Source organism: Indicator indicator, chromosome 13 (assembly GCF_027791375.1).
Source record: "Indicator indicator isolate 239-I01 chromosome 13, UM_Iind_1.1, whole genome shotgun sequence".
In the NCBI taxonomy this organism is placed as follows: Eukaryota; Metazoa; Chordata; class Aves; order Piciformes; family Indicatoridae; genus Indicator; species Indicator indicator.
In genome coordinates, this window is record NC_072022.1 from 26,426,940 (window position 1) to 26,454,034 (window position 27,095).

At 41.2% G+C, this 27,095-nt stretch overlaps 1 protein-coding gene across 1 annotated transcript; it reads left to right on the plus strand.

Moving 5' to 3' along the window:
- The first annotated feature begins 1,963 nt into the window (after positions 1–1,963).
- On the plus strand, positions 1,964–15,770 carry PDCD10 (programmed cell death 10). The gene is made up of 8 exons (XM_054385996.1): positions 1,964–2,060; positions 8,393–8,607; positions 9,219–9,272; positions 10,613–10,730; positions 11,346–11,472; positions 11,818–11,896; positions 12,195–12,277; positions 15,441–15,770. Exons 2-8 carry the CDS (start codon positions 8,512–8,514, stop codon positions 15,520–15,522), a joined length of 639 nt encoding a protein of 212 aa, XP_054241971.1. The 5' UTR covers positions 1,964–2,060; positions 8,393–8,511; the 3' UTR covers positions 15,523–15,770.
- Positions 15,771–27,095: the final 11,325 nt, after the last annotated feature.

Here is a 27,095-nt window from a genome sequence, read left to right on the forward strand (position 1 = left end):
TAATTGTGTAGATGACCCACACCTTAAAGAAAAACCCCACAATCATTACTCTTCCCTCCCTCCCACAGCCATTACCCTTCATAGCAATTCACCAAGCCACAATAATTCTGAAAAATACAATGGGTTTAGATATGAAAGCATGAATCCAATCCAAGAATTCATTGCATTGGAAAAAGGACAAAAAACAGACAGAATCTGAAAAACTATCACAAAATTGATGATTGCATACTCTAAGTTTCAGGACCTGTAGGACTGCAACTTTGTAGCTTTACTTGAAAACACATTAATTTCTTTGGAAGGATAAACTACCACACTACCACAGATATGGCTCAATCCGTGCTATGCTATTTTGGCAAACATGTCTCACCTAAGCAGAACAGCATCATTTACCGTCAGATTAAAGTACTGATCACCCAAAACAAAGAGACAAGAATGGGTGAATCAGAGATAGCAGGTGATTAATAACACACAACTCATACGTACCAGGAAAGTTTTAAGCAACCCTTTAATACCAAGATGTGTGGAGTATTTGATACCTGAGAGATGGGATGAAAACAACGCAAAGTGGCATGGGAACAAGACAATTCAATCCACTAATAAAAATGTAACAGTTCAGGGGGGGGTTTTGTTTTGGGTTTTTTTTGGTCACTCCGTTTTCTTGCTCACCCTCATGAAGGTGACCGGGAGCAGTAACACACAAGGATACGTGGGATCTATCTGTTCCCAGACAGACATCCAAGTCTTCCCACTCGGCTACCTCGCAGCTGCAAGGAGTGCACATCTGACAAGTTTTAATAATTTACCTATTTATTCAGCTGCTCACACAGGAATCCGTGTGCCCTGCTAACACAGGTAAAGCTAACCAGGGTATTTTTAAAGGCAAGTTTTCATACTGGTGCGTCAGAAACGCAGATACGAATCCAAAACTGACTTAGCACTTCAACGTACGGTTAATCTTAAAGATCATTTAACTCGTACAGCTTTCCAGTAACACAACTACCTCGACAAACACAAGTTTACTTAATTTTTTAGTAGCCAAAAGGCAAAATACTCCGTATACGTATCCAGTCTGCAGAGCACTGAAAAAAAAATTAAAGGAACCAGTTAGTCACTGACGGGGGCAGCCTCTCAAAATGGGCTTCAGAAAGACAGCTCCGGTAGAGTAGCGACGAGAAAAGCCACACCGACCTGCACGATATCCGCCTCTCCGGCATGGAAAGGTTTTTCGGAACTACCGCTGCTGCCACGCTTACCGCAGCCCAACTTAAAAACAAACTGCTCGTGGTGAGGCGCAGCTGGCGGGGAGCGGGGCTGAGGGACGCGCCAGCCGCCTCTTTCCCCGCACACGCAAGTGGAGGGACAAGAGCTGACCCAACACACCTGCAGAGGTTCTGCACTTGGGTTTCCCCACCTCCTTAAGTTCTGTGACCGAAGGAGAAACACCCCAGCTGCCCACCGCCGCCTCTCCCCTCAGGCGGGCGCAGCCTGCCGCCCCTCAGGCGCTAACGGAACGCCACGGCACGAGCTGGCGGCCCCCACATCGCCGCTCCCTCCAGCCGCACACGCGTGTCGGAATAGAGCAGTGAAAAAGCTTCTCTCCAATTAAGGGACGAACCGGAGCCGCCGCCCAGAACACACACCTGCAGCGAAGGGACGAGCAGCACTCACCGGCCCGGAGCCGCCGCCACGCCCCCGCCCGCTGCTGCACCCGCCGCTTCGCGTTCCGCCGCGGGTGTGGGCTCCTCCCGCCGCCAACGCCTGGCTAGTCTCTGAGCCGAGCCCCGCCCCGTCGAGGCTCCGCCAGCCCCGCGCTCCGATTGGGGTTCCCGCCGCCTTCTCCCCCGCCCGTCTCCGCCCTTCATCCCGGCGTCGCGGTGCATTGTCGGCGTTGTAGTCGAGGCTGAAGGACTACAAAGTCCAGGGCCCCGCGCGGCTGCCGGTTAGTTCCGGACAACGCCTGGAGTGTGGTAACAGCGGCGAACGCTTCCTTCTCGCAGGCGCTTCCGGCGCAGCGGCGAAGCCCCCTCGAGAGCTTCGAGGGCTCCGTGGGTCGGCGGGAGGTGAGGTGCTATGTCGTGCCTCACCACTGCCCCTTCTTCCTTGGCGTATGCCCGCGGAGAAACGAGGGCGGACGGAGGGTGGGGAGAGTCCGCTGGTGTGTTTGCGTAGGGCCTGCCTCGCCCTTCAGGGCTGTGCCGCCTTAGGAGCGTTAAACTCTTAAGCATCGGGGCCTGGCTGAGGGGCGACGGGGAGGGGAGGACAAGGTTGGCGGAGGAATGGTGGGGGCCGCCGGTAGCTCCCACCGCAGGTGAGCGCGGCCTCGGGCCTCGCCGTGTCGGCAAGGCGAAGGGTGTCCTTTCCATTCCCCTCCCTGCCGGGGAGAGGGTCCGGCCCTGCCGAGCGGAGGACCTGTTTCCTCTCGCCTTGAGGCAAAGGTGCAGCGGGACGAGGGCTTGCCCTTCCCTTGCCTTTTCCGTACCCCTCCGCCAGCGCGTGGTTTGGGGCCCTCCCTTCACTGGGCTCGGGGGGAGCGCCCGAGGAGGGGCTGCCCGGTTAAAGGCCCCTCGGCCTGAGCCGTCCCGCACTGGCTGTTGGGTCCCGGGAGGGCGGCTGGGGGGCACGCCCGGGCCTGGGAAGCGTAGGCCCGGATGTGTAGTATTTTTAGCTCGTCCTAACGTCGGAGCGGAGGGAGCGCTGTCAGGTGGCTGCGGCAGCGGCGCGGTCAGTGCCTTCTCAGGTGGGAGAGAGAAAAGGACATCTCTACTCCTTCTCGCAAGCCAAGAGGCTCTGGGGCCACCCGCCGCCAGAGCGGGAAGTGAAAGTGCCTGGCAAGGAGAGCAAATACCCTGGGCTGTGTACCTTTTAGTGACTGAGCAGTCTGGGGAGACGCTCAGTGCTTGAGTGTCCCATTAAGCTGCTCACTTAACTGGTGAGCTTGGCTGGTTCTTTCCCTGTAGCTTGCACATACTGGGCCACTGGCTGATGCCTGAAACCTTGGGCCGGGTTTGTGCTGTTCCTGTTATCAGAGGAGCTAGTTGCCCTCTGGTATTTGTTTACTCGTTGGAATGTATTTCTCTGTTTGAAAGTGACCTACCCCTTGGTGTTTCATAGAGTAATAGCTGTACTTTAATGCTCCTAAAGGGGGGGGGAAAGAAAGAAACAGGGATATGCTGTGATTATAAGTGCTAAGAACCATGGCTTGCTTTGGTTATCCTGTGTAATAATGTTGCTAAATAGCAAAACTGGGACACAGTGCAGGAGGCTATAGTGGTGGGCAGACACAAAACCTAAGTCTATTAGGACAGGCTAAATTACTTCCATTTTGAAGCAAGAGAACACGAACTAATTGTAAGCCTGACTTCAGAGCAGGCTTGCGTTTTGGTGTTTTAAGTTGATATCATTCTAAAAATAGATACTTTGGGTTTATTGCAAGTTTGTGTGGCTTCTGATTTAGTCATGTGAACTACTCTTACAATAATAAAATGCATAAGCAGTTACGCTTTGTCAGAGTGAAGTCAAGTGTGACTATTATGTATGTATGCATGTGGACATTTGAAAACTGTCTTATTATGGTCTAAAGCATTTAAAAATACTTTTGAAACTTCAATGCTGTTTTTTGGTGACATTCCTTTTGTTAACTTTCCAGTGAAACTGATGGAGAGTTAGTGGAATATAGAATCAGTGTGGTAGATTTGAGGTGTTGTGTTTGTTTTTTTTTTTCAAAGTTTCTTGTTATCTATACTGATCTTTAAAATACAGACATTATTTTAGCAGTTGATCTGTATGCCAGTTCCAGTGAGTTCAGCCATACTGCCATGAAGTCCCCTAATTTTAAGAAGGGGAAAGTAGTTCTGTATCTGAAGCACAAAGCCTTTAAGCTATGTACTATCTAGTGTACATTATACAGTGGGAAATAATTGCAAACTCTAATAGAAATACAGCACTGGCAGGTAAGCTACCATCTGACAAGGAAAAGTAGAGTATTTTCTTGATTTTTTTTTTTTCCATGTGACCATTAATAAGGTAAAGCAAACAGTTGCCAAGCTATGTGTGGGGTGTGCATATACTTAAAAAAGCATGCCCTGCAATTTTTTTCTTCTGTAAAATTTGCAGCTATAATTAGTGAATTACCTAAACTCCCTCCTCCCATGCACATTGCCCTTACAAATAGGAGCCAAGCTCTTTGCCTCTGAGTTCAAGAATGAATCCAAGCTGCTGTTTCCCTTCCCTGACTCTTCCTGAATGTAAGTCACTTCTTCTTTTAACTTAGGGATCTCAGATCATGTTAAAGGTAAAACCTCCTGAATGCTCACTTCAAAAAGTGGAGCAGAACTTCCTGGCAGTAAGGGTAGCATTTCCTAGCAGGAACAGAGCTGTGACTTTTGCTGAAGCCAACTGTTGAACTAATGATTCTGGTAGATCACAGCCTCAGGCCTTGCTCCTCTTCAGTACTGTTCTGAAAAAGAGCATTAATGTCTGAGCGCTTAAAGCTTTCCAGATACAAGGTAGATGGAAAAGGGAATAGAGACATCAGTGTAAAGGTAGATCTACTGCTGACAAATGAAGATTGAAATTCTGCCAATTGATGCCTCTTATTTCTGTTGGTTTAAAACTCTTTGAAGGTTGTAATCATGAAACTCTGCTCTCTTCTCTTTAAACACTGATTCAAAAGACAGTGTTAAACAGTTTTCATGGATGCTTTGCATGTTTTCACACTGGCCAATGAGCAGATGTGGGCTGTGTAATTGTATTATGATGGCTATAGTGTCATGAAGCAGCTCTGTAGTTCTGCTACTTTGTTTTTGTGCATGATCAAAAGTCAATTGGTATATGACACTGATTAGAGAAAGCAAATTATCACCTTAGATACTGATAGCAGTAGCTGTACATTTTGGGAAGTATGGTGGGGTTTGCTATTTGCCCGTTTGGCCTCACAGAGAGGTTATCTTCATGAAGGTATTCTACTGATGAAGTTCAGTTGAATGGTTTAAAATACCTTTGGATGGATATGGGGGAATATAGGCCTATTGAGGAATCCTTTCAAATTTATTTCTTATCTAAAGTATATCAGTCCTCTCGATTTTTAACTGGGATACTGTTGTGGTGCTGGAACTACAACAAGGTTAGAATGTAAGATTTATGCTGATAGTGTTAGTATCTCTCTTGAAATTCAGTTTTATGTGCTCAGTGGCTTAAGACTGAGCAGCAGGGTTGTTTTAACTGGCATCTTAGTTTTCAAATTTAGATTCTCTTCAAATCCCATGTCATTCTGTACAATCTCTGATGGTTGATTTCATGATGGAGCACAAAGCATGACTCTTAATTGCACAGAAAAAAATTGAATCTATGATCTCACTGTAACAAAGAAAGATCAGGCTTGCATGCAGAAATAAATATGTGGCAGTATCCTGCTACCTTCTCTTTGCCTTGCCCCTCAGTCCAGTTAACAGGTTTGCCAGCAGAGTAACGCCTTTTTTGCACTTTACAGTGATTTCCCAGGATTTTCTGCGCTGCTCTGATAGATCACCTTCTCCTGGAATCTTATTCCATCTTTTCTTTGAGAACATAAAAAAACCCTCAGTTGGCAGATGAAACTAGGGTGAACTAGTCTCAAATAAAAGACTCTTTGAGATTGTAGTGAAATGAAGGTAAGCTTTTGGAAGACAGTGTTGCCATAAAGCTTGGCAGCTATGCAGATGGCTGCTTTTGATCACATACCAACAGAAATACTGAAAGCTCCTACTTGCTGCATGATGATGTACATTAAACTTTGGGCCATTTCATAGGTTACTGAACTTTCTAGTAATGGATTTAAATAACAGAAAAGAAACTTAATTTTTCATGGGGCTTTGGTCCATAACCAGGTTCGAGAAGTTCTTAAATACGTGGGTTTGTGCAGTTATAACAAACCAGGTTTCTGTGATGCAAATAAAAGTGGGAGTTATCCCAGCTATTTAACATTAGCAGAGGCTTCAGCACATCAGAATTAACTTGTGCAGTTGATCCCTGATTGCAAAGACATAGTATCTACATCATCTTCCTAGTTGCAGCCACTTGTATACTTTGTGTTAATATAAATCCAAGGTTCTGCATTTGGTTTGAAGAGTGTCACTGTCTGGTAAAGAGGTAATAATGGCTAGAGTAGAATTGTTTTTATATGAGGGATTTAACTGTGCTGTGGGTTGGGAACACTAGATTATAACGAGTTCTTCATGGTAGTCCACAATGTAATAGGTGTTCATCATAGAAATCCATCATTTCAGTTAGTATTTCCTTTTCTTTGTGGACACTAATTTAAAACCAAAGTAATTATATCTAATGGTGTTTTTGTCTTTTTTTTTCCCTTTCTTCCTATGATTAAAAGTCTTTTGGGTAGACTAAAACAATATTTGATGACCTCATTTAACTGTTAAACACCTACTGTGAGAATACAGTGGTCTAGATAAAAAGTTGCAGTAAATCAATCTGGGAATGCTGCCCTCAGTGGTGTTGCTGTAGCATCTTGCAGGAGTGTATATGTATTTTCAGCGAACTTCCAGAAACACAGAATTAAACAGTAAAATAAACAGCTCTCCATCCACTCTGCCCTGTACATGCCAGCATCTTTAGTGCAGGGAATCTGCATGTATAATAAATGGAACAGCTTGTACTTGCTGTTGTGAGTGAAAACTTGTTCAGACAAGTTCCTTCCCCCCCCTGACTAGACCTTGAATGAATTTATGTAACTCTGAAACAAGTTCTTTAAAGATAATCAACTTTTTAGGAATGATGAATATTCACTTCTATTCTTCCATGTTCTTGACAGCTGTAAAATATCTATGGGTAGGTGATTAAAAAAGTGAGAGTCCTGATTTTTGCTGTTCCACCCATGTGGACATATAGAGACTCCTAGAGTCTTAGTAATCCTGTGCTGTGGCTGGTAGGAATCTGCTCATGTATATCATGATTTGAGGGGTTGGGACAGTAAAACAAAGGTGAGATTTTGCATTGAGTAGTCCATGTCAGAAGGCTTGCATAAAGAGCTGTTCCTTGTTCCTGTGGTCATGTTGAATTTCTCTAAAGCAGCTTTTAACTATTGGCTGTTTCTGGAGTGTGACCATTTCTTCACCTGTCTCACTTTTTGGGTATATTGATACTGCCTAATCACATCTCAATCGAGACATGCATGACGTTTGTCGTCTGTGCTGACTAATCAATAACAAATTTGACTTGTATAATTATAGCTAAACTACTATATACCTGCCCTGGGAAAAGAAAAATAATCTGTTCCTTTGTTTAAACAGCCTGGAGATTTTTAGCCAGTGCAGAGCATAATGAGGAATATAGCTTGAAGAAATATCTTGGCATTTCTTTTAATCTCTTCAAACTATTGGGAGGTGAGATTGATTACTGTAGTAGCTTCTGTTTCTCAAAATTTCCACTTTTTTTCACTTCTTACTAAAATATCAATAAAATCGTTACATGAACATATAAATGCCTGATGTGTGGAGGGTGTTAGGAGGTAAAAACCTCTTCTAGGTCATTAAGTACTGAACTGTTAATCTCTTTCTGTGTATCTTTATTCCTAATTTGGACTTTAGCTCTTTAAAACTCAATTATGTTACAGAAATGTATTTTAAACGAATCTTACAAACAGAAAATATAGGAAGCTGTAACAAGGATTCTTCATTAACTGTAGGGTGATGGGTTTTATTTTCCATGTAGCTTCTCGGTCTGAGCAATGATCACTCCATGTTGGGTATGCTGAGCTGGACTGGGTGGAGAACTTCCAAAACCTGGGTTCAGTTACTGGAACAATAATTTTCCATTGAGTTAACTTAGCTGTTGACACACCCTGAGTGGAAACATGACTTAAGACTTTTGCTTATATAAGGCCAAAGATGTAGTGTTTGGAATTCAGATGAGCAGAAAGGAGGTATTGATCTCCAGCAGAATCACAGCTTGATGCCTGTGCAGAAATGTGGAGTATTTATAGGTAATCCTAATGTTACTGGTCATACTGCATTGTATGGGGCTTGGGTTTGCAATAGGCAATGCTATTAAAGCTCTTTCTGTGAGTTGTCAGAACTGCTTATGAGTGGTCCAAGATTTTTGTAATACGTAGCAAATAAATCAGTTCCATGAGAAAATAAAATTCCATAAGGACTTGAAGTGAAATATCTTTTTGTAGTCCTTTACTCTTTAAAATACCTGTTCACTTAGTAGATTCCAGTTAGGGTTTTCAAGTTACATGAAGTAGTCATTCCATATTTACTCAGTTCATTGCAGAAGTAATTCCTAACGTCTGGGTATTAACAAACCAATGATCTGTGCCTTTTCATTTTGGGAATGTGTTACTCACAAGCAATCATAATTGTGTTTTATGTGTGTTTTTTTTCTCACACAACTTAAGGACAAGATACTTTCCAATTTCTTCAAATATTCTTGCACAACGAGGAAAAAGAAGAAACATTTCAGTGAATGAGGAGTTTTTTGCTTCTATAGTGTTTTCCTTGAGAAGTGGGTCTTTGAATGAGGATGACAATGGAAGAGATGAAGAATGAAGCAGAGACCACTTCTATGGTTTCCATGCCTCTCTATGCTGTTATGTACCCTGTTTTTAATGAGGTAAGCTACATTTTGTGTAGAATGTAATAAACCCCTTTACACTGGGAAGTGCAATCACAGTAACAGGTTGCTTATCTCGATTGAGGAAGCTTTGTGCCTAACACCATCTTTTTGTGCATTGTTTTATCCTTCTTTCTGTGAATACAGTTTCATGCTCATCAAAGCCTGCTAGTTGTCATGGCACTGGCCTTTTTTGTTACTTTTTGCAGAGGTAAAAGGTAAGAAACATTAGGTCTATCATTCTATGGCAGAAGGTAATGTACAATTGAACACGTACTTGTGAACAGCTATATAGATTTTCATTTTACTGCTAATGGAATATTTAGGTTTTTTCTGTGAGTAATCAGGTTCCCAAAATGTGCTCAAAAGCTTCTGTCAGATTTCTTCTGACAAATGCAATTTCCAGCAATGTGTTTGGTTTTTGTTTTTATTTTGGGGTGAAGTCTTTCCTTTGGGATTAAACTTTATAGTATCTCTTCCTCTGATGAGACTAGCAACTTGAACGCTTCTGTCCATTTCCTTTTTCATTATGCTAAGGCAAGCCATGTGTACTTGACTTGTTTCGTTCTGATAACATTAGAATTGCTAATAATTCTAAACTTTTATTGCAGCTAGAAAGAGTAAATCTATCTGCAGCTCAGACACTGAGAGCAGCTTTTATTAAGGTGAGAATTAACTTGTACTGAATGATCATTTAAAGGTATACTGTTTATGATGGAGTTAAAAAGTCAGCTGTCATGTTTCTTTGTCTTTGAAGACTGCATCCTTGATCTGATAGTCTAAAAATCAAGTGGGCAATTGCACGGACTATGTTTAAGCTATCTGCAAATGTTGTAAGTAGGAATCTGAGTGATACAAGCTTCTTGAGCAATTTTTAAAAATCTTGTCCATGTAGTACAAAGCTTAAATGAGGAACCAGTGAAGGTAATAAGATTATAAACTTAGTTAAAATATGACAAGATTGTGTAGAATAGGTGCTCATGAGGAAAAGTCATACAGCACACTTTCAGAATAGTTTACAAAGTGAATGGTAATGGGATTTTTTTTTTTTTGTAGCTAAGTTCAGGGTTTTTGCATTTGCATCCAGCAGTAGATGAAAAAAAAAAAGATTCTTCTGACTTTCATATTCCTTAAAAATGAAAATGCAGATAGTCCTTGATATGCTGCTTCACCAAAGTTGTGATGTTCTTGAATTCTTTAAACAAAAATAACTGTAGACATGATGTATCTTAATATGTTAGCTGTACAACTAATCCTTTCTACTAATTTCTATACTTAAATCTAAGTGCACCTAGATGCCCTCCTATAAACTAAATGTTTTTATGACTGGTAGTAAGGAGCTAAGCTGAACGTAAATGTGAAAACTGAGATACTGTTGGAAATGGTAGTGCAAGATAAAAGCCCACATACCCTCATTCTTTTTCAGCAGAGCATCATTTTTTTGACAGCAGCACAGGTAGCGTGAATACCTCCCATGGTAGTTTAGCTTAGCTTAGCTTTACTTTGATTTGTCATCAATCAAAAGTTGTTTGTGGTTTTTGGTTGGTGGTTCTCCCCCCATGAAAAAGCAATTCCAAGATGAAGTTTGAACATATGATGTGATTGATAAGAGGCATGCTTAGAAAATGTCATCTTGCAGATGAGGAAATAGCACCAGTGTTTGAGTGAATTGAATTCCAACGGATACAACATCTTTGTCTCAAGGCTTGCTGCTTATGGAAATACAACAGATTGAGTAGGAAAGTTTTTCATTAAATTCTACAAATTGAACTGAGTGGAGAAGCTTATTGGAAGAGTTTTTCATACAAAGCCACTGATGTAATCCAGGAAAACTGGGTGTTGTGGAAGAATGGTTTTCAATATAATTATTACTTGAAAGCCATCAGACTTTTCAAGTTTTTAGCCAACTCTTGCAGTATTTGAAGCAAGTTACATGAAAATCTGCCTTTGTTAGCAATATTCTGCTCTTGCATGTTTAAGAATAATAATGTTCTTTACCATGCAGGCTGAGAAGGAAAATCCAGGTCTTACACAGGACATCATTATGAAAATTTTGGAGAAGAAAAGTGTGGATGTGAACTTCACAGAGTCTCTTCTGCGTATGGCAGCTGATGATGTAGAAGGTAGTATCTTGTCTCTTAGGTTGAATAATTGTATTTTCTAATTATACTGTCACCAGGAACATGCATTTCTCTGTGCCTGATTTCAGAAGAGGTTATTTGTTTCTTAATAGATTTATTTTTTTCAGCATGGTAGAATAATATTTGTTTTCTGAATACATCTTTTGGAGCAGTTAAATCTTCCCAAAAAACATACTTGACCAATAGAAAAATGTGTGTTTAGAACTTTATGTTCACCTTTGGCAATGCTAACACCAGAAAAAAATATCTGTGGAGTACAATATTCACCTTCCTTTTCTGTGATTCAATGTAAAAGCAGCAGTTATATTGTCAGAAAAGGAAGTATAGAGTAGGCTTTAAGTTATTTTAATACTACAGTTGAGTGTCTTCAGTGCCTCACTTCAAGCAGGAAAAAGAGCCCATCTTATAGTAATAAAGATTATTGTTGCACTGTCTCTTACTCAGACAGCATTCACTACCCTTTTCTGGCTGTGGCCTTCTTTTCATGCTGTTCAAATGTGATGTGGAAATACTGCTGAACTTCTGAAGTAGCTTCAAGCTGCCACTAGAGACTTGAGTAAAAACTAATGGTATTTTTAAATATATTCTTCTTGTTAGAGTATATGATTGAAAGACCAGAACCAGAATTCCAAGATCTTAATGAAAAGGCACGGGCACTTAAACAGATTCTTAGTAAGATTCCTGATGAGATCAATGACAGAGTGAGGTTTCTTCAGACAATCAAGTAAGTACTGTGCTATCTACTTTCTTGTGGGTTGTGGGGTCAAACTTATTTCAATTTGAATGTTGAGATGATTGAGGAGTCTGCTCCTCACTCATAAATGAGTGGACAGCTTAAGATCTCTCACAAGAGTCCCATGTTACTAGACCAAGCTTAACTTGCTGATTCCTACTTTGGAAATCCTATGTCCCTGGTCTAGCTCTTAGCATTTAGTGTTGCTGCAATCCTGCCTGACGCTTATTCCATAGAGACTTTAAAGAATTATTTGACTATTAGAAGGGGATTACATTCCAACATGTAAATAGGATAGGTAAAGGATATTACATCTGTCTTTTCCTTGCCAAACAGGGACATCGCGAGTGCAATAAAGGAGCTTCTTGACACAGTAAATAATGTCTTCAAGAAATACCAGTACCAGAACCGGCGGGTATGTGCCCTACCTCTTCATACAGCACTTTCAGCAGTCTGAGAGGAAGCATGTCCTTTTGATCCAAGGATGAATAGGAGAGCTTAACTGGTCAATGACATAATACTTTAATAATGGGATTGTTGTTGTATTGTAGATCTCAGCAGTTTTCTAGGGAGAGGATGATTTCTGTGTCTTCTAAAATACCCCATTTTTGCTAACGTAATGCTTGCTGAGTTTCTATCAGCTTAACCTCCAGATTCTCACTGTACTCAACAAAATGTGAACTAAGACCTGATCCTAGTATTTGTTTTCTTAGGCACTTGAGCACCAAAAGAAAGAGTTTGTAAAATACTCCAAAAGTTTCAGTGATACTCTGAAAACCTATTTTAAAGATGGAAAGTAAGTATCATTTTTGTCCTAACATTGTAGATAATGAAAGGCTTTGGTGACTAGCAGGGGAAAATAGGATAAGCTTTGGGCTGTAAGCTACCTTCTTCAGGGCTACTCAATTTTTTCCTCACCTGCATTTTCAGACTGTCATGACTGCTTTAAAATGCTCTTACTCTTTGTAATGCATTTGAGGAAAAGAAAATCTGTAAAATGCATCACCATACAATAATCATACACAGTACCAACTTCAAACTTGAATAGGTGAAGCTAAATTTCATGGCTCTGTGTGGCTTTTCTTGGTGTATCTATGAGGACAAAAAAAAAAAAACAGAGTGCTTTATTGAAAAATGTAATCTACCAACTTGAAATGTCATGCAAACACTAAATATCTGTGCAGTGTTTTCACTGATTTGCATTTTTGTTGTCCTTTCTTTATAGCTCCTTATAGTGCTTGTAGGATGATTAATCCTTTCATATTTGAACATTTTAGACTTCAAACTGAGGCTTTTTTCAACTGACATTGGGTTTTGAAGTCACTATTCTTCTGTATTTCACTGTAGTAACTGTTTTGGATGAGTGCACCCTCAGATTTTGATAGTGCCAAAGTGTTCTATGTGCTACTATTTTAAAGATGAGAACTAACTTTCATGTCTACTAAGAGATAAGTTGAGAGCAGCTGTGAATACTACCTTGCTTTTATCAAAGCATTCTTTTTTTCTCTATTGACATTGAAACTCAACTTGGTAATGATAGCTGTGATGTATAGGTAAGTTATCACATGAGCTAGGACTCTTGAAAGTCCACAATGAGCCAGCAATATGCTCTTGTGGCCAAGAAGGCCACTGGTATCCTGGGGTGCAGTAAGGAGAGTGTGGCCAGCAGGTTGAGGGAGGTTCTCCTCCCCTTCTACTCTGCCCTGCTGAAGCCACATCTGGAATTGTGTGATGTTCTGGGTTTGCTTCCCGGTTCAACACAGGGAACTGCTGGAGAGAGTCCAGTGGAGGGTTCAAAGATTCTGAGGGACTGGAGCATCCCTGAGGAGGAAAGGCTGAGAGATTTGGGGCTGTTTAGCCTGGAGAAGAGCAGACGGAGAGAGGATCATATCAATGCTTATCAGCATTTAAAGGGCAGGGGGAAGAGGATAGGGCCAGACTCTTTTCAGTGGTGCCCTGTGATAGGGCAAGGGGCACAAACTAGAGCATATGAAATTCTACCTAAATGTAAGGAAAAACCTCTTTCCTTTGAGGGTGGCAGAGCACTGAACCAGGCAGCCCAGAGAGGTTGTGGAGTCTGCTTCTCTAGAGAGATTCAGGACTTGTCTGGATGTGATCCTGGGCAGCCTGGTCTGGGTGACCCTGCTTTTGTAGGAGTGTGGACTAGATGATCTCCAGAGGTCCCTTCTAACTCCATACCATGCTGGGATTTTGTAAACTGTCTCGGTTGATTAGAAAACTGTTTGACTGAAAAAACAGGGAAAGGATTGGATGTGTTGTGCATGTACCCCAATGATGCAGAGAGAGCTGAACAGATCTGGTTTGTGAAGTGAATGCTGTGCTGCATACTGTAAGCATGAGCTAAAAGTGTTGGATATTATCAGCACTGCAAGAAACCCACACTAAGGTTCTGATTCCTTGTGGAATCAGAAGTCATTTGTGAACTCCATGTTGAATTAATGCACCCTGTTCCCACCAGAAGGTAACAGCACTGAACAAAATAGTTGTAGAATCATAGAATGGGTTGGAAAGGACCTCAAAGATCATCTAGTTCCAACCCCCATGCCATAGGCAGGGACACCTCCTACTAGACCAGGTTGCTTAAGGTTCCATCCAACCTGGCCTTGTGAATACTTTCATGGTTGGAGCATTCACAACTTCTCTGGGCAGCCTGTTCCCCCTTATCCTATCACTCCATGCCTTTGCAAAATGTCCCTCACCAGCTTTCCTGTAGCCCCCTTCAAATTCCAGAAGGCTCAGATGTCATTGCTGAGCTGGAAAACTCAGTGACCCCACAAGTCTTTAACAAATAAAGATAACTAAAGTAGCCTGTTCCTTTCATGTGCTTCTGTGCTTAGCATTTCTTGAGGAAAAAATAGCAAACTCCAAAATTACTAGGGGATGAAGTGTTCAGCTCTGAAAGGAAAAGGCATTTAACAATCATCTGCTTCACTCTTTTTTTTTTTTAGCTAACTAAAACCCCAGAATTAAATGATTGAGATGCCGATGGTGATTGAGAGCCAAAATCTTTACGTTCCTGCCAATAAGCAATCTTTCTAGGATACTGTTTGCCAGCAGTAAGCTTCAGGTAGATCATGATGGGGCAGACATCAATATTCACAGGCTTAAAGATTGCATTTGGTTGAAAGGGACCTTCAAAGGTCACCTTGTCCAATACCCCTGCAGTCAGCAGGGATATCTCCAACTAGGTCAGGCTGCCCAGGGCTGCATCAAGTCTGATCTTGAATGTCTCCAGGGACAGGACCTTGACCATGTCCCAGTGCAACCTGTTCCAGTATTTCACCACCCTCATTGTGCAGAACTTCCTAATGTCCAACCTAAATTTGTGCTCCAGTTTAAAACCTTTGCCCCTCATCCTATCACTGCAAGCCCTTCTAAACAGTCCCTCCCCAACCTTCATGTAGGCCCCCTTCAGATATTGAAATACTGTTCTAAGATCTTCCTGGAGCCTTCTGTTCTCTGGGCTGAACAGCAGCCCCAACTCTTTCAGCCTGTCTTCATAGGAGACAGCCCTCTGGTCATCTTGGTGGCCTTCCTCTGGACTCCAGCAGGTCCATGTCTCTCTTGTATTGGGAGTCTCATAGCTGGACATAGACCTCCAGATGAGGTCTGATCAGAGCAGAGGGCCACAATCACCTCTCTCAACCTGCTAGCCATGCTTCTTTTGTTACAGCCCAGGATGCCATTGGCCTTCTAGGCTGCAAGTGCACACTGCTAGCTCATGTCCAGCTTCTCATCCACTGGTACTGTCAGCTCCTTTTTTGCAGGCCTGCTCTCAATTTCACCATCCCCCCAGCCTGCATTGGTACCAAGCATTGATATACTTCCAGTTTGCAGAGCCTAGATGCCAATGTGTTTAGCTGTCCAAATGTAATGCTGAATTTATTGAAGGGCATTTCCCTGCAAGTGTCTGAAGCAATCTTTTTCTCTTTCACCAGGGCAATAAACGTGTTCATAAGTGCCAACCGACTAATTCATCAAACCAACTTGATACTCCAGACCTTCAAAACTGTGGCCTGAAAACTGTATATGTGGAGAGTTGTACTTTTCAATGGTGGATAGGGTACCTTTATATGTAAATTTTAAAGTTTTGACTGTATAAATTATCAGCCCCTGGTGAGGGGCCCCAATGCAGGATTTTGAATGGGATTATTGCCATCTTACACCATATTTTTGTAAAACATTGTAGCTTAATCATAATCTCACAAGGAAGATTTTGCATCACTTTTTTGCTATTATCATTCTTTTCAGAATTATAAGCCAAAAGAATTTACGCCTTAATGTGTCATTATGTAACATTCCTTATAAGAATTGTAAATATTTGGTGTTCTGTTTCTGACATTTTAACTTGAAAGTGGGGCGGGGCGGGGGGGGGGGGGAGAAAACAAAACAAAACTGCAAGATTATGTATTTAACAATATTGGTGGCAAATATTCAATAAATAGTTTACATCTGTTAGACTGTCTTTTTGTATGTCAACAAAAATGCATAACTCATCTTGCTAGAACTGCAGAACATTCATTAAGTAGGAAAAAAAAAACATAAATTAAAATTACTTGGGTGCTTAGAGCTCCTGGCAGTTCAAAACAACATAGTAGAATGAGGGATTTTCCTCAGAAGTTGAGATTTTTTGGCTGTGATCTAGTACTAGACCATAATCATTCTATTAAAAGGTATTTGACAAAATAGTAAAGAATCCCAGAAGTGAGATATGCTTTTTGGTTTTGATAGAAACTAAATCTCACTTCTTTCTTAATCTTCTGTTTGGTGAGTTAACAGGTGTTACTCTCTAGGCTACTCCACGGTTTTGAGCAGAGGATTGCTTTAAATATATGCAGCTGACTATGCAGCAAAGGGTGAATTTAAAATATTAAGATAAAGGGGGTTGATCTTGGTACCCTTTTTGGGAGGGAGGAGCAGAGAAGATAGAACTTTTCCAGGTAGCACTAGTGATGTCTATACTATGCATGCCATAAGGCAACTCTTTTTATTCTTCAGGGACTGAAATCATGTAAGGCCTCAACTGAAAAAATGTCTCTGTGTAGATGGTTAAGAACTGCTGGTGGACAGATTCAAACTTGTGATTTCATGGTTTTGTTTCACAAGCTCTGATTAATACCTTGCATGCCCCTTTGAAGTGCACCTTGTTTATTTTGAAATATACTTTTTATAGAACAAACCTCTGAAAGTTTTCAAAATATTTATGTGGCCATAACTAGTAAGTTTAGGAAAGAATGTGAAGCAGTTTATAAAGCTGCACAAGTTTGCAGCAAGATCACTTCAGACTGAAAGAGTACTCTTGCTATGGAACTGTTCCTTGTTCAAGTATAAATGGTGAAGAAAAGGCACATCCAGACTATTTTTGCACACTGGTCTGGTGCTGTATTGCTCACTCAGGGCAAGTGCCTTATCCAGAGTACAGCTGCATCCTAGAATTTGGTTATCTGCTTAAATGGTGCAAAGGGGGGAAATGCTGTCTGCAGCCCTCCAAAACAGCACTGGTGTTCTGCCATCTTTCTGTATGGAAATGTTTCCTTGGTGAAAGCACTGAAATAGTGAAATGTAACAAATGGGAAGGAGAGTATGATGTAAAAAAATTACTTCTTGGGAATGTATGTTTTGAATTTCTTGGTTACATAAAGCTATAAAATAGGATGTGGTCCTTAAAGCTGGTTGTTCAGGCTGTTTTCTGTTGTGACAGTGGTGTTTTGTGTTTACCAGCAAATTGAGCTTAGGAACATGGCAAAAGGATGCATATACAATCTATAGGGAAAACTTGGTTAGTCATTAAAGCTTGGCATGCTAAGCTGTCACTACTTGGAAAGTGGCAGTAGAGAATGTTAGCAGCTACTGAGCAGGCAGTCTGAATAAATTTAGTGGATAACATTTAATTTGTATCTTTGAACTCTGCAAGTGACGAAGTGAAGTAGTTCTCCTTGTGGATGATGTTACTTCAGTTGTAGCACCAAAGGGCTTAATGAAGACTAAGGCAGAAGAAAGAGGAAGGCACCCAAAGTTTCTGGTACTTCGTTTGTCTTGATGAAAAGAATGCTTAGATCTAGTGAGAGTGTACCAGTGGCTTGGGTTAGGCTTTGTGAATTGGACTTAATTCCAATAAAACGTTGCTTTTTCTATCTTCTTGTGTTGAGAGGAACAGTAGCTAGTGTTGGCAGTCATTGGTTGAATGATACCATTTTTCTTTCTGCAGATACAGTAAAATAAAGTATTGACTTGAGTCCCAAACAAGATGTTGTGTTATGTCCTGCAAGTTGATTCCTTGAAGTTAAAATTAAAGGGTATCCAGAAATAAACTGTTCCTGTTCTTCAGTTCTTCCTAAACCCTCTATTGGGTGAAAGGTACCAAGTATTGGGCTAAGCTTCAGGTAGTCTGGCCAATATGTTCTGTTTTATTTGTAACCTTGTTGTGATTTCTTTTTGTTACCTTTTAAAAGTAATGGAAAATTATTCATTGTAATTGATGTCTGGTAATGGGAAAAACTTGAAAACTGATGTCTTCAGGTCACACTCTTCTGTTGTGTGCAGTGAATCCATATCTAGTAGTCTTACAGACTTTAATTTCCACTGAGTATGAGCTGGAGTATATGTCTGTCAAATTTTATTGTGGTTTTGCACTTTATTCAAGTTACTGAGTAGCTGAAGTTTCTCTCGAGGATTTCTACTGCAGCAGCTAGCGTTGCAAAATACTATTAGAGAATTTCTGCTGTGAATGTGGGTTATAAACTGATATGATAATGTTAACATACAGAAAACCAATCTAATAAAATAAAACTTTGTATATTTGTTAATGAAGCAAAGCCATGTCTTAATCACTTGTTTTGATCTTTCTTAGCCTATAAAGAAATTAATAACAGCTTAGATTGACTGACTTATTTCTGGTTAGAAACTTTGTGGCTTAATACTAAGAAAGAGGTTTGTTTAAAAGTCTGTAGGTTATGGCAGGTGCTCAGCTTGTTGTAAGTTTTATCTTGAGTTGACACAGAGTGGTAAGTATGAAATTTCAGTGTTCTGATATCAGAACTTCCATTTATCCAGACTGTAAGAGGAGATAGTATCAGTCTAGAACTAAGCATTATCTCTTCATACAATCTAATCTCAATTACCACTGAAGTGTTCCTCCTTAATGCACTTTTGAGCTCTTTCTCTGTGTGAGGAGAAGATAGGCCTTGTTTATTGTGCAGGTGTGATCTGCTGTCTTTCACAAAGAGACTGGGTATGCTTCTCTGAATTGGCTGGGGAGTGTAAAGAAGGTTATCTGGACAAGCTTGCCACAAAGCCAAGCTTTAGATTGTTCTGTTAGGGAAGAGAGATAAAATGAATATAACAGTGTGTGGAGTATTAATTGGATTTGGTACAGCAGCGATTATCACTCACCTTTGGAGTAGGCACTGATAGTTCTGCTTGAGAACATTGCTTTGCCATGCTCAGCGTGGCTCATCTTCCCACAGCACTAACCAGTGCTTTCTGAAAAAGGTTTTACAGGAAGTTTCTTCTTGGGAGCTGTGGGAGCTCTTCCAGCTTTGCATAATGATTCAGTGCATTTGTTCACTTTGTCATTTTTCACTTCACTGTTTTGGTTTTCTTCATACTCCTCTGGGCAGGTGATTCTTTGAGAAGAGGCTAGCAGGAAATGTAATTCAGGAACAGAATAACTTCCTTACAGCAAACTTAAAACATAGCACTGTAAAGATGCTCCCAGGTCACCAAATTTGGCTTCTTGTTGCAGAAGTTAAAAAGTACCATAATGTTGGTCATAAATCTGTCAAGTTCCATTTTTGAAAGTAGCTTTTGTCCTCATTCCTCTTGTTAGATGTCATTTTAAAACAGGCTGAAAGAAGAAAAACCTACCTTCAAATATTGAAATTTAATATGCTGCATAAATTTAATTTATGATGAAGAATTCACTAACCTTGTCCACAATGGATTTTTCTCTTCCTTTCTTCTTCACTTAGTCTTGGGATGAATTTTATACTCTCTTGAGCTTCATTTCTTAAAGATCCACAAGCCCAAGTTTTTGGTCCCTCTGAAAGCAGCAGAGATACTGGGAAATGCTTACTTTGGTCCTTTGAGGCTCAGACAAAACAATTTGTCCTCCTGCTTGTCGTGCAAACTTGAATTTTGCAACAAAATTCGTTGGCAGTGGTGCCTGCAAGGCAGAGGAGGAGGGTTTGACTCATCTAGAGATTTCTGTGGAGATGATGTCTCAGCTTCTCTGTCCCTCTTTCCTGCCTCCCAACTTGGTTGTGATTTTGTAGATGTAGTGCTTGATTTCTGAGACAACTGAAAATGCCTCTGACTAGGCACAGTGCACAGCAATTGTTTGCAGGATCACAGGATGATGGAATTGTTTGGGTTGGAAGAGACCTTTAAGACCATCAAGTCCAGCTGTTAACCCAATGCTGTCAGGTCACCACTAAACCAAGTCCCTTAGCACCACATCTCTTCTCAGCATGTATTGCATGCCATCCTCACAGCTATTTTTGCCAGATCGGTGCAGGTGCTTGGCTTTTGCTAATGTTTCCTGTAAGGGTGAGGGACGCAGCTCAGCAACATTTGAGGTACAAGAATTATTCGTTGCCTGCACTGCAGTCATCATAAAAAGCTCAGGCTGTGGTGGAAGGCTACCTGGACACTCTCAGTACAGGATTATATGATAAAGGGTTTAATCTCTGTTTCCTGCCATCTTGCAGTGCTGCTTATCACAGGTCCAACTGTTAAGATCAGTGAGACTTCACTTGGCAGCACGTGCAGTAAAAATCTGCAATTTAGGAGCATAGTGCTCCAGAAAATGCATTGTTGGGTAAAGATTAGTTTGGTCAGATGTTTTCAGTTCAAAGTATCTTTGGTTAGGCTTTGCTGTTCCTTTGGAATTTGGTTTGCGCTATTGAAGTAGTAACCAAGGTGGCCATGGAGGAACGTTGAGTTGTTGCAGGGAGTGTGACACTTGTGAGCACCAAGGGGAAAGGAAGCAAAGACTGAGTGCTGTGAGTGTTTAAACCTTTCTTACTCTAGAGAGAAAAAATCTTCTATTTACTGAGAGTACTCAGGAAGGAGATACTTTTTTGTGTGTGTGTGCTGTACCTCCATTATTGGAGACAAAGGAAGCAAACCAGATATTTTTTTCAATTGCTGATTTCTCATGCACACTCAGGTAGGCTGTATAAGTGTTTGTGAATTTGCATTTGGTATCACAAAGGGCTCATTGTACCTGAAGGAGATATTGATTTTTAGATAATATTTTGTATTATTTCACTAAGCTAAGAAGTTTGAACCCCTGGATCTAAATTAGATGCTTTTGACATTCTGTTATTTCATAATTGTAACTACTAAACTTTTCACAGTAGGTAATTGCCTATTTTTTCCCCCCCAAGCTGCCTTAGTCTCCAAGGACAAGTGACAGGTGAAAGAGAAGCCTGAGTGCCTGAAGTTTTAAAGAGAATAAAGTAATGAGCTGAAAGTATAATTCACTTAAACTCCCTTTTTGCTGCTGGGTGTCTAATCTCTGATAGAGCCACAGTGAAAAATGCTGTGGAGGAATTTGAAAGGAGACTGAGTTATGACCTTTAAGAAAATGCAGGACACTTTCATGGTAAGTGAATTGTCTAGTTAAAATGTTAACTGGGAAGATTTTGCCTTGCTTAATGAGGAAAACATGGTAACACCATTTTTTCACTGCTCTTTGCATAGCCATGTGGTGTTAACAATTTTGTGTGGTTTTCTAGAGCACTTTAATGAGTGACAGCCAGAATTTTCTGAAGTGGTTTTGAGTGGGAGATGAGAAACTCCTGTTGGAGGTTCATAAATATTGCCTGTGAAGGTTAAGAAGCAAAACTCGATCCTAGCTGTAAGCTTCCTTTGAATCTAGACATTGTCTGCTATAGCTGTAACCTAAGTAGAGCTCCCATGCATGTGATGCTGCAGTGTGAGGCATATTGTATTTAGGAAGTGTGGTAGTTTTAAGGCTATGTCTTTAATTTCTTTTCACAGAGTTTGAGCAGAAAAGTAAAAGAATGTAAATAAATCACAATTGGATGTAAGAAAGCAAAATAATGATTATTCTAAACAGGAAGCTCTGCTGCTAATCTGAGCCTTGTCAACCTCGGATTTAATCCAAGTTTGTCTGAAGCCACACACAGAGCCTTGGCTGCTGCAGGTAATGGGAGGAAAAATTCTGTCTGCTTCTAGTCAATATGAATTAAGATGTTAAAGGGGTAAAAGAAAACTCTTAGATCTATTACCTGTATTTAAAAATACTCAATTGTAAAATTTAAAATATAAATTAATAAACTTTCAATGAGCCCCAAGCCTGAGCAGTAAAACCTTGTGCAAGTGAATATCTTCTCTCAGAAATACCTGAATGTTCTTTTCAAAGAGAAAATAAATGTCATAGAATCACAGAATCGTCAGGGCTGGAAGGGACCTCAAGGCTCAGCCACTTCCAACCCCCCTGCCATGGGCAGGGAGACCTCACACTAGATCAGGTTGCTCACAGCCACATCCAGCCTGGCCTTAAAAACCTGCAGTAGTGAGGCTTCCACCATCTCCCCGGGCAACCTGTTCCAGTGTCTCACCACCCTCATGGGGAAAAACTTCTTCCTAACATCCAATCTGAGTCTACCCACTTCTAGATTTGCTCCATTCCCCCTGGTCCTATCCCTGCCTGACACCCTAAAAAGTCCCTCCCCAGCCTTCTTGTAGGCCCCCTTCAGATACTGGAAGGCCAAAATAAGGTCTCCTCAGAGCTTTCTCTTCTTCAGGCTAAACAGCCCCAACTCTCAGTCTGTTTCCTTTACCAAAACAAAATGTCCACATTACCAAGACCAAAAAACTCTATGCTTTTTGGTGTTGTTTTTTTTCCCTTCCAGCATAAGAGACCTTTCTGTCATGAAATACAAGCAATGACAATCACTGACGATGCCAAAGTAAGTGAAGTTCAACCTGTTGACCTCTTTCTATCAGGGGCTTTTTCTCATGAACATGCAATAATGCTTCAGTAATTCTCTGCCAATATAAGGGAGCAACTTGCATTAGCAGAGTAATGCATAAGAAAAAATTACAGCTGAGGCACAAAAAAAACTCGCTGTAATTGTGTCTGCTAGACACAAATTAACTAGCAAAGCTGATGCGCTGGAATAATTAGAGATCAAAGCTGCCATTTGGCCAATTCTCATTTACTGAGGTGTCAAGTATGATGTGTAACCTTGTACCAGAGCTTCATCTGCAAGGACATTCAGTCCAACAGGACATGCTTGGTTTTCTCATGCTGTCTTTACTAGGGGAGGGAATCAACAGCCTCTTCCCACACTGAGCTGATGTTGGGCTTTTTCCACTCAATTCTTGAAACAGTCGATGAGCATCTACTACCTCATCCTCCACTTAGATATTGCAATTTGGAACTCTAAGAATAATCAAGTGCAAACCTTTGTGACTTTCTTTATTATCTTAGTACAAAAGCATTCTTTATTCCCACAGGCCACAAATTTCTCTCTCAGTAGGGCTCTTGGGTTTAGAGAAGCACCAGGGGTCTCTGGGTCTATGCTTGAGGGGAGGTGGGCTAGAGGTCTCTGCTCTGCCCCCACCTGTTCTGTGCAGGGCAGCAGCCTTAGCTTAGGGGCATCACTTTCACCCCAGACTTCTTATTTGTTTCTAGCCTCTTCTGCTGCTGTAGCCTTTGAGGCTGCTTAAAATGGATGGAGTTCATTTGTGCAAGGTACACCTCCACACTGCCATTTATTTTCGTAGCAGCAGTCATTGGGCTTGGTTTCCTGTGTTCAGACTGCAAGCTCCAATTTCAGTTCTTCTCCAAGCTATTAGTCACTGTCCTTTCAGCCTAACTTTAGGAACAAGTGGGAAAAGTTCATCATCAAAAATGCCTAAAGTAAATTGATTTTACTAGGGGAATGGTCCAGCTGCACACTGCTGTTGCTTCTGTTCATCTCTAGATTGTCTGTCTCTCTGAATCAAGTGCCTGGAACTAAATTTTAGGAGTTGGCAGCTTTGTGGATTTTCTGACTACTTAAAAGCTAATTCAAAACCTGTACCTTCTGCTACATTTGTGCTTTGAAGGCAAAGCTTCTCATCACTTCTCTCTTTGGAGAAGGGCGGTGGGGTACAAATGAACAAAAACTCCTGGCTTTCACATTGTCTTCTCCATCTCTGCAAACCATTCATATTGGTAAGTGTTAGTCTTGGCTGGTTGGGGTTTGTTTTTTCTGGAGGTCAGGGGATGATCATTACAAGTTAGTTATACTTTTAATGTTTAAAGATTTTTTTTTTTCCCCTCCTGAATTCATGAATGTGTGGCTACTTGCCACAGTAGAAGCTGGATAATGTTTTTAGTTGTATATACTCTATGTTTACTGGCTGTTGGAATGCTGTTGCTTCTTTTGTAATTGCCTTTTACTGTACTGTTGGTAGAGTTTAACAATAAGGTATAAACAGGGTAGATTACAGTGTGTGAGCACAGTTTAATGTGTGGGGATTTTACATGTTCTGGGTGGGTAAGTTTAGAAGCAACTACAAGACTGTCTCTGCTGTGCTGAAATATCTCTCCTTCCCATGAAGCAAAGGAGTTGTAAAAGCTGCTGCATAGCTCAGATTCTTGTAGATGAATTAACAACAGAAAGCAAAGAGATATCAATTTTGTCCCTGAGCTATCAGAGTTCAAAAAGCCAATTCATCTCCATCTCTCACAGATGAATCAGCTAAAACGCTGTTTTTCAGTCTCTGCAGTGAAAGGCTGATTTTTCTGCTGATACACCTCAGTGGAAGAACTCAAAGTCGGCCAGAATTCATGCGTTGGAGAGTGGAACTTGAAAATTAGAAGTACTAAGTTTGAAATTCCATAATTAAGTATTAAAATAAAAATTGACGTTTTTCTTATGAAAAGTGACAGTGGAACGTTATTCCTGAGAGCTGCCTTTTGTCAGTGTTAGAAGATTCCCAGGCATGGCAGTATCAGGAGCCTGTTTCTGTAGGGAAGTCTTGGTGTGTAGGGAAGTCTTGGTGTGTAGGGAAATCTGCACTGGCTTTAGTATGACTAACTCCTGCTGTTGCTTCATCACATCCCACAACTGCTTCCTAACCTTAGTGTGATGTTGGTATGCCTGTAGTTAATAAAGCTAGATCTTTGTTTTGCCAACACCGTATAACTGTGTATCCAAAATACATCAACTTTTCCCATTGTGTAGAACATCACTCAATAGGTAACTCAAAGCTGAAAAGGAGAATCAAATCCAGTGTCATTTGCAGGTGCAAAGAGGATTCAGTTTCCCCTTTCCATGGATTACTCCTGTGGGGTACCAGTTATTTTAGCATGACAAATCCCTCCTTTGTGCTACAGTATTCAGTGCCCAAGTCAAAACTGCCATCAGTGTAACACTTGTAAAAATAAATATTAAAACCCCTTTAATATCTTTTAACCACCCACTGATAACTAATCCCTGTTCCTCACTCTTCTCAAGGACAAACCCAAACTTTTTTTTTTTGAGACACTGCCAGCAAATTGGTGTAAGCACGAGATTTACTTCCCATTTTATATGAATGAGGTCATCTCTTGTTATGTTCCATGTGATGCAACTGGAAATGTCTGCTGTGAATTGCCAGCCAGCATCTCTTTGACCCAGTGGGCAGCTTGGTTTCGTACCTGTTGTGGCATGATAAAGAGCTGGGACAGAGCCCAGGAGAGCAGGGATGTGGCACTGAGTGTATCTAGTCTGTAGTGGCTGTGTGCATGCATTTGTCTGGCTTTTATTTCTGTTGTATGACTGGCACGAGTGGTCCCTCCTTAAAAGTGATGGATCAGCTGTTTTCTCTCTGGTTTCAAGGGCATTTTGACACCACCCCAAGGACTGGCAGAGAACAAGGGTGACCCTGCAGTTCCAGTGATCCTAACCTTTGTCTGACCTTGATCAATGCACTTAATTTCTCTGTGCCTCAGTTCCCTGTTCGTTATTTAAGGAGCACACACAATGGGGCCCTGATTTCAGCTACATTACTGTAATAATAATAAAATTTCCCAAGCATAAAGGAAAGATTTGCAAGCCAATGAGTCTGTCACATTTGAGAGTGCTGCATAGTCTTTCAAATGAGAAATGTTTTTATGTGAGCAACAGCAGCAAATCACAGTGTGGGAACACACAAAAAACTCGATGGTATCCTCTAAATATTTCAGAATTGAGGGAAACTAAGTAAGTCAGTATCTCTCAGTTAAAGAACTCAGATAATTTTCTGCATGGATTATGTTGCCAGAAGAAAATCAGAGAAGCAAAAACTGGAGAGTAGTCATAGTTTGTAGAAAATGGTCGTGTGGAAGGTGAAAGATCTTTACTATCTCATTAAAATGTCTACTGCATGTTTTCTTCCCAGAGCAGGAAAATGCCAAGATGTCTCAAACTGTTCCTTCCTGACTGCAGCACCTGCAGAGGTGCCAGGTGGAACTGATCTATGCTTCCCTGATGCTCTCTGGGCCGTGACATTATTTGGACATCTTGCAGCCCCCCTGTTGCTACTGCCAACATGGCCTTTTCCTCCCCAGGCTTCAAACAGTGGCATCTGGAAGTACCTTAATGTGGATTGTCCTCCAAGACAATGCTGGCTGTGATGACTGCTTTAATCCAGACACGAGGCTTCTGGGGTTGCTCCATAATGTGCTAGCTTCCTTCTGCCAAAAAGGTAGTCTTACCCTCCCTCTCTATATGGTTAAATAGGTTTTATTTATGTCACAGGCAGAATTCTTGGGGTTCATCATTTTTTCTAAAGATCAGGACCTGAACAAAATGTGATCTTTAGCATCTTTTAAATTATTGTTTATATTTCTTTTAAGACTAAAGCAGGAGCTTTTAATCTTCCTGAAAATTTCTTCCTAGGTGGTCTCTATTTTCAGCTTCCTCCAGAAATACAGCATTATTTATGGGTTTGTGATACTGCACCTTGTCAGTTCAGAGTAGGGTCTTGTTATGCTTCATTTCGTGCAGAGATACAAGACAAATTGGGGTTGAAAGAGCTTGGAGTTCAGAACAGTATGACTCACAGAGCAGGAAAGGAAAGTTTTGCTGAAGATTACTGGCATCACATAAGGAGAATCCAGCTTTCCTTTGTCCAAAAGACTGAATTATATCAGTCCTTTATAGACTAACCTGCCTCTTCAAGGGGGAAAATGCCTTATTGTTTGATTTCAGTGATTGTACTGCTTTGAGCTAGATAAGAACCAATTCTGGTCAGGGATTTGACTTCCCAGCTCAGTCTCTGCACTATGTGAAGTACAGGGCAAGTTTGCATTGCCAGGGGCTGCTTCTAGCAGTGAGAATAATGATCGGGACAGCTCCTGCCAAGGGCTGGGGCAGAAAGACTCTGGCTTAGACTTGCTCCTGTGCAGACCAAGGGCACTGCCACATTTAAGTGTGACATATGGAAGAAGTTCTTTACAATGAGAGTGGTAAAATACTGGAACAGGTTGCCCAGGTTGGTGGTTGAAGCCTTGTCCCTGGAGACGTTTGAGATCAGACTCAATGTGGCCCTGGGCAGCCTGATGTAGTTGGAGGTGTCTGGGCTGACTGCAGGGGGTTGGACAGGGT

Bases quoted from the DNA above. Each gene is read 5' to 3' on its own strand.
- PDCD10 (XM_054385996.1), top strand. From the start codon at position 8,512: ATGAGGATGACAATGGAAGAGATGAAGAATGAAGCAGAGACCACTTCT. The intron at 9,273-10,612 runs GTGAGAATTAAC...TTTACCATGCAG, and splicing joins TGAGAGCAGCTTTTATTAAG to GCTGAGAAGGAAAATCCAGG. The intron at 12,278-15,440 runs GTAAGTATCATT...CTCTTTCACCAG, and splicing joins ACCTATTTTAAAGATGGAAA to GGCAATAAACGTGTTCATAA.